Genomic DNA, 15,952 nt, shown 5'->3' with positions numbered 1-15,952 from the left:
TGTGCATGTGCAAAAGTGAGTGGATGTAAATGGAGTGGAGTAGAGATGTGTGTGTTTGAGAGTATATATATGTGTGTGCGCCAACTAATGGTAATATAATGAAGAGCGAGTAGGAAAGAGAAAGGAAATAGACAGGGTTAGCATTAAAAGTTAAAGATAAAAAAAGAGAGAGAGCGTGGGCTCTTATTCTGTGATTCGTTCCAGCAACTTGCTGGCAAGCTGTGCACTCATGGCTACGTTCGACTTGGCTGCACCAAAAGTAGGATCGCCAAGGGCAGAGAATCCGAGTTCGTCGAGATATGCTTTTTGGCTACGTCGGTTAAGCGAGTAGTTGAATGCTGGCTCTGAGCATGCGGTCATCAAGATATTCTTAACCGCATCAATTACCGCGTAGTTTTGTCCGCTCACAACGATCTGGTTCATCTTGGGGAGCAAGCTCTCATATCTATCAATCCGAATTCATTTAGCAAAATGATGCATTTTCCTTTTCTGACTCATCTCGCAGATATCCACTGTAGGTATATATACTCACATTAAAGCGAAAACTTCAGGTATAGACACAGCAGCTTCGGCCAAAAAGCTGTACAGGAATAATCTTTCAGATTCGTTTTCTGCAGAATTGAGAAGCGTCACCAGTAGCGACACCAACAATAATGCCGTCGTGTTGTCGGGTATCTCTAGAGTATCAAAGATGCGGACATAGGCCGATCCAAACTCCAAGCCATCCAGATCCACGTCATTGATACCGGCCAAACGTAATAACTCACGCAACGCGTTGTTCTTTGCTGCGAGTGGCAATAAACCGGCAAGGTATCCTAAAGTTCGCGACTCGACGACATTTTGCTCCAACGACCGCTTACAATCAATTTCCAAAAACGTTGTCAGGCACTGGAACACCACATCTTTGGGGTTACTGTGCTTGATGCCCTTGAGTAGAACGCCGGCCACAGCAAACGAAAAATGTGTATCGAAACTGACGCCACTGGCAATATCGAGTTCCTTGGCGATCTCACCCAAAGGCGCGCGTGCATCCATCAATACGTCCACGACCGGTCTATTGGCAAACAATTTGTGTGCGTCCAATGCACGAAGCACCGATTGGAGGAATTCTACTGCTGGGGAAAACGTTGCTGGGTGGCTCATTTGTACAAGTGCAATGGCGAGCCAGAACAAAGGCTGCAGGTACCGTGAATCTGCCGGCAGATTGTCAATCACATTGCTTAAGCACATCATGATGCTCACGATAAGACTGGAGTCGGTCTCATTGAAAATGGCCAAAGCGCCACGCAGCGCCACGAGGATTTGGTATATCAGATCATCGTCTACTTCGTCTTGTGCCAGGCAGCCAAGTACTACAAAGGAACGAGGCTGGATGGCTGGGTTGAACTGGAATGCTGTGCTGGTCACTAGACCCATCCATCGGGCTCGCCACATGTTGGCAACATCTATAAATTTCATTTAGTAACAGCGGCTCTAAAACGACCCGTAGCTCTCTTGCTCTCTCTCTCACTTACCAATAGAGGGTGCACCGATGCTTAGTGCCTCCAGTAAAAGACGAATGATGCTTTCAAGGGAGGATAAATTGACCGTTTCCGAGACATCTGTCATTGTTTCGTGTGTGATGGTAAACGCATTCGCGTGCGGTTTGGTCAGACCGAAATACACACGATTCTTGCTGTCACAGACATCGTTTAGGACAAAGTGCAGTTTTTTGATATTCTCCTCGGATTGTGGCATGCCGGTACAAAGAGTGTGGATGATATTAACAACGAGCTCGTGTACAGAAGCACGAATAAGCGTAGGCCCCGTGCCAACCAACAGTGATACAATGTGGAATATTTCGGGAAGGTATGGTTTGCCAGGTCCGACGTTGTTGAACGAAAGCATAAGAACAAATCGTAACAGAACCGCAATTTCAACCCATGCAGGATGCTCCGTCAAGCTTCGACACGGTCGTAGGGAAGTTCGTTGTATCACACGTCGCATTCGGCTGATCACCTTACCGCGAACTGAAATACTTGACATGGTCACAATAGTATCTGCCATAGCTTCTGCTTGTGGAGATCCGATGCCATTCTCGACCGAGTACTGGACAAATGCATCTATGATCAAATTGACCATGTCGTCGACTCGTGATAACGTTCGCCATATCTTGGCTTGTACATGCTTGTACATCTATTTTCCATGGTGTTATTGGGATGTCTCATATCAATCCCTAGATCTGATCCACTTCAGGGTATGATTGTACTTACATCTGTCCGGGTCACAGTGAGTTTAATAAGTAATCCGAGCACGTCCTTGGTCTTTGCCAGGCTTTTGTTGTGATCATCAGGAATGTTTCGGCTGTATACGGCCAAATTCCGAAGCCATGGTGCCATATAGTCAAGACACAACTGTCGCATGGGCTCATTGGACTTGTTGAAACCGACTAAACACTCGTTCAAAAATTCAAGCGTCAAATGTTGCTCTGTGGAGGCCAAACTTTCACTGATGCTGACGATGAAATCTGTGCTGTTGGCGGGTATACATAAATCTGGTAATAATCATATCATATGTCAGCCCCTTTCGAAAAAAAAAAAGTTGATGTAATATCCACTGTTGTTTACCTCTTGCGTTCAGTAATTGATTTCCAACATCAAAACGGAACGTCAAACTGAGAGCATATAGCAGGTTGTACGCTGCAAGACGTAAACCAGGATCATCACTGCCAATGTTCAACAAAGACATATTCAGCAATCGGCCAGGCACATCATTTGGTCGAATTGCACGCTCGTTCATGTTGCCAGGTTTAGATGATTCGTAGCGGTGCTTGTTGTATCGGAGCAACTGGAATGTAATGCAGCTGTTAGTAAAAGAAAGGCCTTATACAGACAGATTATCAATACTTTAAGCAATACTCACAGCCAAGATAGCATCACGCTTAGCAGCAGATAGAACCACTGTTGTTTTGCCTCTGTCAACCTTGAGCATCAGATCACCACCGTTTTCGTGCTTGGAATTTGGAAGCGGCGTCATATCTTCAATCTCGGAAATGTGATATACGTCATTGTAAATAGTATAAATATTGTAATAGATTTCCTGCTTTCGCACAGTGATGATCTGCAAATATTCTTGTGAAACCTTGATTGTCACCGGGGTCGATGACTTTAAACTATTCATGCGTGTAACAGGGAAGAACGTGGTGCTTGGTGCCTTTTCCAGATCGACTTAACAAGGTCACAAGTTGATTCATATTAAGGGTTAGAAAATCATAAGATACTTTTACAAAGCGCTGCGCATAAAGTAGGGAGCAGAAATTTTCCTCTAAACATGTATCTACCTGTTTCCTTGGGCAAGTGGATTTCTGAAGGTGCAATACGTTCATGCAAATCAGCAAGTGTCGTGGCAAAATGGACTCGTTTGATCAGTTTGTTGATTAGAAGTCGTGGTAATCGTGCAACGTAGCGCTGCAGGTAATTGCTTGGATTATACATGTAAATGGCAACAAGATAGTCGTTCATTTCACTAAAGATGAGCTGGAAGAACTGATTCAGCCAGTGGACCGGGATTTCATTGAATGGATTCAAACCAGTCAAGTCAAACATAAGCTCGAATGGGCGGTTGAGATATGGTTCCATCACCTAATGCAAGAGGTTAACATTTTTTTCAATTTAGTCATGAATATCCTGAATTCTAACTTACCCGAAGCATGTAGTAGATAAGCAATTCATAGTCAGTGGTTTCCAGATCCAAATGTCTTATAATGACGTAAAAGATGGGACGACCTCCACGTGATGTACCGGCTTGGTAGACGATATTTTTAGAGCTAATCTTTGACAAATCACGATGGCAATTTCGTCGGATGAATTCACTGTAATAATGATTGCTATTGGCCAAAGCATAATTGCGCGAGAGCGAGAGGTCATTGTTGGAAGTATCGCTCGGTCGACCCAGCTGTGCAATCAATGTTGACAGACGATCTACTGTCTTCTTCCACTCGAGCATCGACTGTGTGTCTGTAGCGCCTTTTACTTTGCGACTCGCCAGTTCGCGGGACATGCGCTCGAGATTCTCAAACAAATACCGGTGCAGTCGCATATAACCCTTTTGATCCATCCGGAACGCGCCAGTGTTCTCTTTTTGTTCGCTCTTTTTACTCTGCGTCGAGATTTCCCGGAGGAAGCTGGTGACCTTGTAAATGTTGTCGGTCAAGAAATCGTTCAGGACAATCATGTGGGTTTCCTTGGCACCGAAGAGCACATTGTTGGCCAAGTTCTGCATGACACGCGTTGCTTGGAGCTGCAGTTTGCGCACGTTTTTGTTTCTCGGCGTTGCCTGTTTGGAGAAGCCTGCACTATCTGGCGTAACAATCGCAGGACCGAAGAGTCGCAAAAAGACGAAGCCGCCAACGGCAGTGTTCTTGGCCTCAGAGAAGCGTTTGCATACTGCATCAGCAATGAGCGACAGCTCCTCGCGGAAAGAACTGTGTATTCATGGCATATGAGCAGAAATAGCATAGGACACATGAGTATTTATAGATAAGAAGTTTTCCTTGGTTGTTAGTAAGGATAATACTTACGGAGGAGCATTGGCTGCAGACGAACAAATGGCATTCAAAAGAATCTCTGCGGCTCGAATAACGTTTTGCTTGTTGCACATTAGATCATCATCAGGGCCGAGTTTTTGAGGATCCAACTCCCAAGTAGTTTGCTCATCCGGTAACGCATTGATTGCTTCCATAGCAGGCTGTAACGTGAGTCGCACATAGTCGTGGCACACCAACTTGGCAAAGACGGACAAAAGTCGAGTTGCCATCGTTGTACTGCGAAACAATGTTGCTTCTTGTTCAGTCGATGCCACTTCCTTTTCAATGACAGCCTTAAGCAACGAAGTTGACTTGTCGCGCGACTCGAAGCAAATCAACAAGGTTTCGGCAACACCGGCAGCATCTCCTGAAGGACAGACATCGCACAGGGCCAGCGCTACGTCCATATCCGCTTCTACCAGCATCTATATAGCAACGTCCATTGTCACATATTGATTAGATGCAAAGTTCAAACAAAAGTTAAGAAAAAACTCTGTTGATTTTTAGTGAAAAATACTAACGTCAATCAGCTTTTCATAGCGATCTGTCATGACGCTTTCGGCAAGTGTCTCAAACTCAGCACCTTGATTGAGAATATTGGTCAACACTTGCATGAATGCTGTGCGCGTTCTCGTGTCTTCGTGGTATCCCATGGCAAGCGAGTATTTCAAACCAGCATCCACGTTTGCACTGAGCAAATTGGACATGGCCAAGATGGTATAATCTTTGAGTGGCGCCCAATCTTGATAATTTTCAGACGTTTTAGCTGGCGTAAGCACCTCTTTATTATTCTTGACAACGGTGGCACTGTTCAGCTCCATCTGATATCATGCAAGAGAATGGAATGGCAATTTAGTCAAAGAGTGTATAAGAAAGATTATGAGTATGAAGTCGCTTTTATAATCTTACCTCGCTAAGTCGGCAGCGATTCAGCAGTTTTAAGAAAAAAGTAAAGTATTTGTAGAATAGGCGACTCTTGACTTGATTGCTGTCTGCTTCTCGGACAGGCTCAGAACTTTGCAAAGGCAATTGATTCAGGATGGCTACAATCGCTTTCAAGCAAGCATGGTCCAGGTCGCGGTGCAGCTTTTCGTTCTGGGATGTATCTTGTGCGACATAGCTTGTTTTGATCTCGGGCTTTTGCTATGGATACAGATCACGCAATGTTGTCAATAAGGGAAATACCCGCTTACTTTGTTCAATGTATCCTTACCAATGCAAAATCGCTTGTCCACTCGACAATCATTTCAAGCAGTCTGTTGCGCAACCGCATTTCGTCACGGACAACGATTTGTTCCTTCTTTTGCATCAATGTCTCGACCAGGTGGCACATTTTGATCTTGATTCGGAGGGTATTGAAGCTGTTGGGTAGCTTATTGAGGTATTTGGCAAATTGGTAAATCAATGTGCTAAAGTCTATGCTCAACAAGACATCTCCTGGGTCTACAAGTCGATCCAAGATCAGCTTGAGGACAAGCACGGCTTGTTCGACAAACAGAGTATTTCGTGCGCTGCAAATGGGCTCATTGTCGGAGCCAAAGGACCGGGTCATAACTCGTTCAAGGTGACGGAAAAGAATGGCGTATAACGTAGGCGACAAATCCGTACCAAGGATTTCTTTGACGCCTTCCCGAATGAACACATTGTCGGATATCAACAGGTTGGTCATTTCACCCACGAATGAATCAACTAGGGTATTAGACTCGCTGGGCGAAGATGCGCGTCGTTGCTGGTCGGAGGAGGCTGCGGCGATACCTCTGTTGTTGATATTATTATTCTCTGCTTCGGATGCTAGACAGCACCCACCAAGTGCTGCAAGGAAGCCGGTATAGTTTTGCCACAACATCTGCTTTTCGTCATCCATTTCAAGGCGGTTTATGGCTGGTGCCGCTGGTTTTGGTACAGGTTGTACTGTTTGTGTGGTGCGTTGCTTTGGTTTTTTCAAGTTGCCCGGTTGGTTTAAATCTGTCGTGGTTTCTTCTACAGCAGCTTCTTCGCCAAGACGACCGAGCATTTGGGTCAAGACTTTCCATCGTTTCCACGCCTCTTCCCATGCTGCAAGGTTGCCTGGTGTATGTCGTGTAATCAAACGCATATACTTGCGAATCCGCTTTTGTTGAGCCTTGCGTCCCAAAAAGACAGAGTCCTCCGATGCCAAGTCGCAGTATACTGGCAAGTTGCAGATAAGCGTAATCTGGCCCTGCTGAGGATCTTCATCTTCGTCTGCGAGACCAGCTTCGTCGCACAAATATCCCAGGCACCGGATGGCGTCCGAGCATACATCTGGATTTGGCCAACACAACGAGACCAACAGAGCTATCTCAAGGGCCACAGAGGCCTGTAATCGCTCCCGTGCATCAGCCCCTTCAGTCACTCGTTCCTGGGGAATGAGGCATCCTTTGTTAGACTTCTGTGCATACTCTCTTTGGTTACTATATTCCCTAGACTTACCTGGTTGTTGCCCAAAAACTCATTACGTGCAGATAGTAACTTTATCAAAAGGGTCAACAAAGATTTCAATCCTTCTTCGCCCTGCTTGTTGTCTAGGATCTGCTTGGCGAGCACAAACACAACCTTGGATGAGATGCGCCAAAAGTTGATCATGGTTTTCGACTCGGGTCCCCAGCGTACAATGTTGTCTGACAAATGGAGCTTGGATAGACATTCACTAGCCAGTTGCCGGATACCTTGATCATAGTGTTGGAACAAGTTCGCCATGCCGATCATAATTGCAGAGTTATCCTCTACCGCATCATTGTCGCTACCCTGTGATACATATGCTCCTTGAGTATTTGCAACCTTACTGCCGATAGTGTAACTCTGTAAAGCGGCTTACCAATAATGCTAACAATGGATCGACTCGGAAAAGGCGCAATAGGTCTTGCAATAGTTCGATTCGGCTTTGGGCAACGGATGGCGTAGCACGAACAATCACTCTGCCGTCAGGACCCGTCATCACCTTTTTGGGCGCGGATGCTTGTGCCCCTCCATCTTTGGACATGAGCTCTTGATTCATGGCTTGCAAAAAGAGCTTGCGTAAAGGTGTGCACAAGGAGCTATACATGGATTGAATGGACGGGTTCCATGGTAGTCGGTTTTCGTCGCGTGCAATTTCCAAGCAGGACTTGACAAGTGCTATTTTAAAAGTGATTGGTACGCTTTCATCCAGAACTTGCGGCACAATATGTTGAAGAGCGACCTCAGGATCCAGCCGCAGTCGTGCTAGCAGGTAGTCGGTAACGAGCGCTTGATGGTTGATGGTGTAGCCGAGACTGGCAGTGGCCGCAGCATCGTGTGCTACATTGCGCGAAAAGTCCCATACTTTTTCTTGTAAATCGTCCTCTATATCAGCGGCAATGTGGCGGAGAACACAGTCGTCAGTGGGAGGGACGTAGGTAGCAGCTTTGCAAAGATCCACATAGCACATCGCTGCTATATCTGCTGTCTTTGACGTGCGTAATGATTTTCTCAATACACCAAGAAAACTTGTCTAATAGAATGATAAGTTTCCATCAGCACCTCTGATCCGTTACTGCCCCCTTTATTCTCAATGTATCCTTACTCTTCGGTTTTGAGATGATGGGTTATCCAAAAATGCCTGCAGCAATAGATCTTGAGACAACACCAAGAGAATCGTCTGCAAGGGCCATAAAATAGCCTTTTTTCTTGGATTGTCTGCCGTAGAACTACACATGTCGAATAGGATTTCAGAACCGCCGAGCAACCGATTGTCGCTAGCACACACTTCAGCGAATTGGGCAGGGTATGTTTCGATCCACCTCCATATGGCCCTTCGCATCATTTTGGAGAACAGCAGTTTGCCTTGTCTCTTCATGTGCAAAAAATATGGACTGAGCTCTATTTTTTTGAAAAGCAATGGATGTTAATAATAGCCTCCCCATGTTGTCTCACGCGGCAATGAATCACAAGCACTGTCGCTATCGCTATCGTACCGGATAATACAGTGTGAATACGTTGACGAGTCAAACAGCTGCATTCGAGCATCCGGATCTCAGGAGGATTCAGTTCCGAGCCTTCGCCCATAGCACCCAGAATATGGACGGCGTTCTTGATTTTTGAGTAGTAAGTCGACCAATTGCTCGCACTGACGTAATAAAGCACTCGTCCTGCCGTTTTGTAGATATCCACAATCAATGCTAGCGTCTTTGGATCGATATTGGCAGCAGATGCAAGGGTCTCTATTGGGTATTCTGATGGCGTCGACATGTTTTGGTCGTTTGCTTCTTCAATGATGTGTGCCTGGTTTAAGAAGCGGCCGACGAGAGCCAAAAGAAATGTAACCAATGCTTCGTCGAGCGGCGGCGGATCGACCATACGATCAATGCTGTAAACGGGTGATTGCAAGTCGTGGGTTGGGTCGTCGGATGATGAGCCTTTGTCTTTGCTACTGTTGTTCATTTCCTGAGCACGCGTGTAGCCAGACGCGACAGGGGCCTGAAGAAATTCGTTTTCGCTGCCAACAGCGCCTGTTGCTTGTGCAGCGACAGCAGCTTCGACCGAGTTTGATGCGTAGGCTCCCTCGGCGAGTTTTCGTTTTGCTACTTCGCGATACGTTTTCCAATGGTGCTGCATACATGCCGAAAGAAGTCGAAGAACAAACAACTGCGATTGAAGAACTTCAGGCGGGATATGTTGTTCCAGGACAGCCGTAGGTGACTGATGATTCTACATACGATCACCCCAAGGGGTTTGGAGGAGAGGAGGACACACTTAGTGTCTCTTTTTCTCTTCTAGATCCTAGTAAAAGTGGGTTTGTTTGCTTGTACGTTACCTTGGATACATTTTCCAGGACGGTTCCGAGTGCATTGGCGATAGTGGATAGCTTGTATCTAGACAATTCAATAATGGCGGCCACTGAAAAAAAGAATACATACATTGTTCAACCCCCAATTCTTTTAATTAGCTCTACAACCCACGAAACAACGCTTATTTTTTCCCTTATTCCAAGCTCCTACAAAATGAAGGACACAGCATTTACCAGTTTGTTGAACGATCGGATCTTGTTCCAGGTTTTCAATCTTTCTTCCGCTGTTGATCGGTAGCTAATTTGTATAAACGTAATGGTGATGAGGAAAAGAAACCCGACCCCAAAGGTTCGAGATTTTCGGACGTATTTGCTTACTCGCACAGCGACGCGATTTATTAGGCTCAGGATAAGCTTTGTGTTAGAGCGCATAATTGTGATGACGAATGGACGGGGAGATTATAAGTCGAAAGCGGGCATTCACACGCAAGTATTTCGGTCGGTGAGGTGTACTGGTATGCGTAGGTGTGTATGTGGAGAGAGAGAGAGAGAGAGAGAGCGTGTGCAGGCAACAATACAAAGAGAGAGAACGGGCCTTTTGTGTTCTCTATAGACGCATGCACGCACAGGCCGAGAAAAGGTGACAAAAAGTATGAGAAACTGGTGAAAAGAATAAGAAACAAAAGAAGAGAAAACGAAGACAACAAAAAAAAGCACGTAAAGCTGCGGAAAAGGCACGCCCGGCCAGAAAAAGAGCGAAGAAGGGGGGGTTGGTGTGAGTGTTGGTGGGAGCAGAGAGTGAGAGATCTGCCTTTCTTTTCTTATTTCTGGAGTTCATTGCAATACCCAATACGTACCAGTCGGATGTTGAATTGCGGGGGGTACAATATGTGTGGTACGGCAACAGCAGTTGTGCGTGTGTGAGTATAGTTCGATTACTTGCCGTTCTTGTAAAGTTTGTAAAACTGAGCTTAATAATATGGGATGAGTTTAGAAAGCTGCTACAAGATTAAACACTATGTGTACTTGGCACCTACATGATCAATGTTGCTTTTCGCTAAATGCAAAGTAAGTGTGAGTATAGTACACTAGGTACAATGCTTTCCAGGACAGTAAATACACATTGACTCCTTTTGATCCGTGTAAAACATCGTGGGCAAAGGAAATCAACTGTGTCCTGAGAATCTGTCAATAGTATGTGTGCGTTGCACGACATATGCTGCCACTACTAGAAGCAGCATAACCCATCTTTGCTATTGATGAAGGAGAGAGCGAAAAGGTGTATATGTACTCCTCATGATGCTGCTGCTGCTGCTGCTGCTGATATTGGGAGTCACTTGCTTGTGGTCTACTTTGATCTGCGGATGCTTATCTATTTTTCTACATTATGCCGCTATCTAAGCTCAAATCTGATTTACGAGCCACCACACCACATCTTCGAGACAAATCACGACCTGCGTCAATATATTGTAATTGTTTGTCTGCGTCGACATTATTAGCAATCGGAAGACTATTATGTGGAATATGTTCTTTAGAAAGGTGCGTTGCGAAGTTGTTGATATTGCTTGTCAGTGATTAGTGTTTGTAAAATGAACAGGGACATTAATTCACCATTGTGCTGTACTGTACTTCCTTAACGCAGTCGCACACCGTCATTGAACTATTACGAATAAGAATTGTTCCGGAAGAATAGCCGTCTCATCATCGGCATTTACGAAAAGAGCACTTGTGACACATGCTTGGATCTTATAACATATCACATGAAATTAAATAGTCTTCCTTTGTGTGCATATCCGTCGTAATAACAGTAGGGTAGTAACGATAGACGATACGTATGCGCTACTTCTCTTCAGGTCAAAGCTGGAAATTATTCGCGGAGAGACATGACATGAACAAAAAAGACAGATATGATATTGCTAAAAGTAAATGCACGAGACATTGACAGGAAGAGACTGTTTCCACTGTTTTCAATGGAACCCATGCTACTGAAAGTCAGCCTTGTTGCTATAATTACTACCATCCTCCGCTACAAATATGAGCTTCATGGGTTGTGCAGTTGAAGTCTGCATCTTAGAGTGGAGATACGATAAACCATTACAGCCTGTTACCGACTCCAAAAAGTGATGCCATTTTGACTTTTAAGGCTACCACCTTTTGGGCGTTCTTGTGCTTCAGGGCGAAAATTACCAACACAACAAAGAAAAAGAAAGAGATCGCCATGAATAAACCGTTGGAGAGCTCCGATCATTGTACAGGCACCTGTCCCTTAATTATAAACTTTACCTCCTACTTTGCGCGCCTTGACCTGAAAAAAAAACTCAACGTGCTCTCAATTGGACTGCCCATGGTTTTTCTTTCCTAGGGAGGGAAAGAAGAGGGAGAGTAGGCCTGGTACAAGAACTGGAAAGGTCTTTTTTGTTTTCTTTCATTCAGTTTCCTGAATCCAGTAAAATATTGACCGACCGAAGCAATTGAGGTGGTACGATACTAAATCATCTCTCTTTCTGACTTTTTTATAAAGTGAGTTTGGTAGTACATTGTGTTATTAACTAAAATACCTATTGGCGCATCTCACACAACTACTCAAGGGCTTTGTATGTGCATACATCCCAAGAGCTTACTAAATAAGGAGTGATTATACACACCCTTTCTTTCATACATAACCGAAAGTAAACTCTGCTAGTTGGTACTCGTTACCAATGGCCTCAGTTGCATCATGGATCAGGAAATGAAGGTTTATATTCTATCGATCGCCATGAAAGACGCTTGACATATCGAAATTCACACATGCATAACAGTTTGTCTCGAAATGACGCCACTTTGAGTGATATCTGTCAGCAAACATTTACCTTGAAGGAACATGTGATGCTTATGGAAAAAAGGTAGTTTCGTATAATGTCCTTGGACTGAAGAGCATGACTTTCCATATCATCTGAAAGTGGCTCTACGTACTTTAAGGGAAATTGTTGTACCATGTATCTCAACAAGGAAGTGAATAACAGAGCAAGTTCAAAAGCCATATTGTCTAGTGTGCGTCTGTTAGCGGCGCCAGTAGTATTCATCGCTATATCGCATACCAAAGAATGCGCGTTGCAGCATCATATACAAACCTTGACATTCACTATTCGCCGACAATACGCTCAAACGGTTGGAGCCGCTTACAAAAGTGTCAATCAATCAAGCACGTACTGGTGAGATCTATGTTATGCCAATTATTCACTTCTTCATCATCACTAACCGCTGGATGGACAAGCTTTCTGCTTCTATGATATGATCTATTCTCACTAAGCATGTACACTATGCATCTAAACTTTTTGATCACCTTCCTGAATAACTGCTACAACATCTTGTACATAAAGTAAAGCTTTTGATAGCATATAGCCACATATATTAGACTTTTTGCGTTTTTGAATATGCAATGAGTTCTTTTTTTAATTTGGTACAAATGTGCAAATGTAATATATAATAAAAACCATTAAAAGTTATATGAGGGAATACAGGATGCAGAAGAAGAAAAGCCAGAATAGAAAATACAAAGATGATGCGAAATTAAAGAGATGGATGAGTATAAAAGAAAAACAAAAAGTGAATTAAAACTCTTCTTCCCCTTCGTCTACTTCGACCTTGCGCTTCTTGTTTAATCGTCCACCAATTCGCTCTTCCTTCGCGAAACTCTTTCCAGTCTTTTCTCGCAGAGCATCGACACCCTCATCTTCGTTAGCCCATTCCAAGACAAGATGACGGCCGTACAAGTGAATATTACCCATGCTGTCATAGACATTCTTGGCTTCTTGCTTGGTAGAAAAGTTCAAGAAGGCAAAACCACGATGACCACCAGTGGCTTTGTTGGGTAATCGAACAGATTCCATCTTTCCATGTGTTCTATATTGAACAACGTTAGGCGTCAAGTGGAATGTCTCCGCTTATTTGCAGAAAGATGCTGTATAGTCTAATCTACTTACCCAAACAGTTCTTGTAAATCCTTCTTTGTTGCTTCAAACGGTATATTGCGCACCATAAGTTTGGTCGTTTCGGGTTTCTTTTCGGTTTTGGTAGACGTAGCGCTTGCACTGGCATTTGAGAATTTCAACTGCAAGACGTGACCATCGAGCGTATATCCCTATGTAGCAGTATAATGGATAAGCAACAGAAATCTCAGCTAGCAACGCATTTGTGATACTGTACCTGCATAGCACGAAGTGCTTTTTCTGCAAATTCCTTGGTTTTGAACTCAATGAAACCAAAGCCCATACTCAAAGTTTTGCCAGGGTTCTTTGCATCCGGTTTGACCTTGATACGAGATGACCGGTAGCCTTCGATGCCCATGAATGCCTTTTGTAACCGGTCGGGTGTTGTCTTGAAATTGAGGTTCTTGACGAAAAGGGTGCCAAGGTTGCTCTCGTCGACATCACCTTGGTCCACGGCAATAAAGTCTGCACCGCTTACCACCTGTTTGGCATCCTCTTGTGTCTTCTTGAGCATCTCCGGATTGAACTTGTCCTTGAACAAGCCGCTAGGTGCTTTTTCAAGATACAACAAAGTATCCTTGTAGCGACGATATGCGAGTTGTTTTAATGCTGCACGAGCTTCGCTAGGTTCTAAAAACTCTACAACAGCCATTGTTTTGGCAGGTGGGACCAATACCTAATTTTCAAAACGGCATATATCAGTTTTTTTTTGCTCTTGTTGTCCTTTTCCTTTCTTTCTTTACTTACTCTGCCCAGTTCGCCGAATCGCCCAAACAACTCTCTCATGTCATCCTCGGATGTACCATAAGGCGTGTTCTTCACAAGGAGAATGGTGTCACTGCGCGTCTTGTCACCGAATGCATCCAAAACAATACCATGCTGTTCAAAGAACTTTTTGGTTTCATTCACAATTTCTGTTTCTGCCAACGCAAGTCGGACAGCCATATTGTCTGCGTTAGGATTCAACAACGTGGCCTTGTCAATACCGAGACGATTGGCAATGGACTCTGCAACAGCATCGCTCTATATAAGGTCAGTTTTCAGTGTCAGTCTTTCACAATACAACGACAAGTAAGAATATCCATCGACGACACACTATTGAGGTATACGCACACTCATATACAGCGAGTTCCAGTTGAATTCGCTGCCTGCATTTTTCTTGCGATCCAATTCCTTTTGTTGCTTGAACTTGCTCATCTTCATGCCGTTAGGACCAAGGATTTCCTCCTCTTTTTGCTGAGGCTTTTCTTTGCTCGGTAAAATGTGGATCAAACGGCCCTGGAAATTCTTCATATCCATATCCTTGTGCGCTTTCACAGCATGCTCTGGAAGTGTAAATGTGACATACGCGAAACCCTTGGGTCGTTTGGTATCTTTGGAAATTGGCATATGGATCTACCGTGTTTATAATATTTAGTTACCACAACCACCATAAATATACTTGCCTTCAAATAATGTAGCTCACCTCTGCCAAGGATCCGTATCGAGAAAACAGCTCGCGCAAATCGTCTTCCGTGCATGTATAAGCCAAATTCCGTACGAACAAGCGACCTGTGTCTTCAATTTGCTCGGTAACGTCCATAGGTGCCTGATTACGCACGTGTGGGTTATGTTCATCTACATCCATCGCTCTAGAGCCGCTTGCTGTTTCGTCGTTCAATTTCACGTTGTCTTCATCCATTTTATCGTCGTCCCCGTTGTCATTGTCTTCTTTCGTCCCTGATTGTTTTGAAGGAAGTTCGTCGTATAAATCGTCATCTGAGTCTGCTACTATCTGTTTGACAACATCCTGATCCTTTGATTTTTCCAAAACTGTTAGATCGTCGTTTGCCCATGTCTTGCCCTTTGATCGCGCTGCCATGACACCCAAAAACTCTTGTAACTTAGGATCGTTTTCAGCGTTGGTGAATGTGTTGACATGCTCTTGCATCTTTTGTTGCTGTTCACGAAATGCGTCTGTTTCTTCAACTTGGAACTCGTCTTGCTTTTTCTCTGATCCATGCACCTTTTCAAATGCCGATGAACCAGTAGAGTATTTACTCCAGGGACGATTAAGGTCTTCTGATCCATACTTTATATTAAATATAGGTATAACATTTGGTTAGGTTCAATGATGACAGTTCCAATCGACATACTAAATAGGGTTGGAGTATAATTTTACCGGAATTGCCTTTTCCACTACGATTTTTGACATGTTGATAAAGCTGTTGTTAAAGTACGCCAAAGCTTCTTCGGCTGCCTTTTCTGTACGATAACCCACAAAGCCAAATCGCCGCGATCGTCCTTGACTATATGGCCATTCCGTTAGTTCTATACACAAAAAATCTTTTCGCCCGAGATCTTTCCAAAAGAAAAAGTTTATCAAGTGCCACTTACCCAGTCTTCATGAGCTTAGCATCGGTCACCTCACCCTTCGCAGCAAAGTGCTTGCGGAAATCTTCTTCAGACAGATATTTTGGTAAATTTTTAACACACAATCGAGACCTAAGCAGTGATTTAAGAATTAGGCTAATCACATTATACTGCAGACCGTTGCGTGATCTTACATTTCGTTGTTGGCGGAGGACAAAGGCAAGGAAAAAAAAAGCAGAAAAAAAAAAGAATAGAGGAAGTGGGATGAAAATGGCAAAAAGAGTCACTAAGCAGCAGTCATTG

At 44.1% G+C, this 15,952-nt stretch overlaps 3 protein-coding genes across 3 annotated transcripts; all 3 read right to left on the bottom strand.

Annotated features, from left to right (window-relative positions):
* Nucleotides 1–183: 183 nt before the first annotated feature.
* Nucleotides 184–8,899, bottom strand: BDB00DRAFT_771458 (uncharacterized protein; the record flags this gene model as incomplete). The annotated part of the gene is made up of 16 exons (XM_053119964.1): nucleotides 184–445; nucleotides 533–1,445; nucleotides 1,515–2,175; nucleotides 2,253–2,533; nucleotides 2,607–2,826; nucleotides 2,902–3,206; nucleotides 3,320–3,620; nucleotides 3,682–4,462; nucleotides 4,559–4,989; nucleotides 5,086–5,330; nucleotides 5,539–5,701; nucleotides 5,778–6,928; nucleotides 6,985–7,330; nucleotides 7,401–8,054; nucleotides 8,127–8,422; nucleotides 8,518–8,899. 16 exons carry the CDS (start codon nucleotides 8,897–8,899, stop codon nucleotides 184–186), a joined length of 7,392 nt encoding a protein of 2,463 aa, XP_052975320.1.
* Nucleotides 8,900–9,490: 591 nt separating this feature from the next.
* On the bottom strand, nucleotides 9,491–10,134 carry BDB00DRAFT_981636 (uncharacterized protein; the record flags this gene model as incomplete). Its single annotated transcript, XM_053129987.1, has 2 exons — nucleotides 9,491–9,627; nucleotides 9,708–10,134. A coding segment is annotated over one exon (401 nt), but the record flags the coding sequence as incomplete, so codon positions are not given.
* Nucleotides 10,135–12,693: 2,559 nt separating this feature from the next.
* On the bottom strand, nucleotides 12,694–15,932 carry BDB00DRAFT_962913 (uncharacterized protein). The gene is made up of 9 exons (XM_053129742.1): nucleotides 15,844–15,932; nucleotides 15,674–15,781; nucleotides 15,459–15,585; nucleotides 14,763–15,368; nucleotides 14,411–14,692; nucleotides 14,045–14,320; nucleotides 13,515–13,973; nucleotides 13,292–13,449; nucleotides 12,694–13,211 (listed from the first exon to the last, which is right to left on the bottom strand). Coding segments are annotated over exons 1-9 (2,310 nt in total). The 5' UTR covers nucleotides 15,846–15,932; the 3' UTR covers nucleotides 12,694–12,919.
* Between the last annotated feature and the right edge of the window lie 20 nt (nucleotides 15,933–15,952).

This window comes from Zychaea mexicana (assembly GCF_025766255.1).
Source record: "Zychaea mexicana strain RSA 1403 chromosome Unknown BDB00scaffold_96, whole genome shotgun sequence".
In the NCBI taxonomy this organism is placed as follows: Eukaryota; Fungi; Mucoromycota; class Mucoromycetes; order Mucorales; family Lichtheimiaceae; genus Zychaea; species Zychaea mexicana.
The sequence above is the reverse complement of the archived record's forward strand: the minus strand, read 5'-3'. Positions and strand labels throughout refer to the sequence as shown.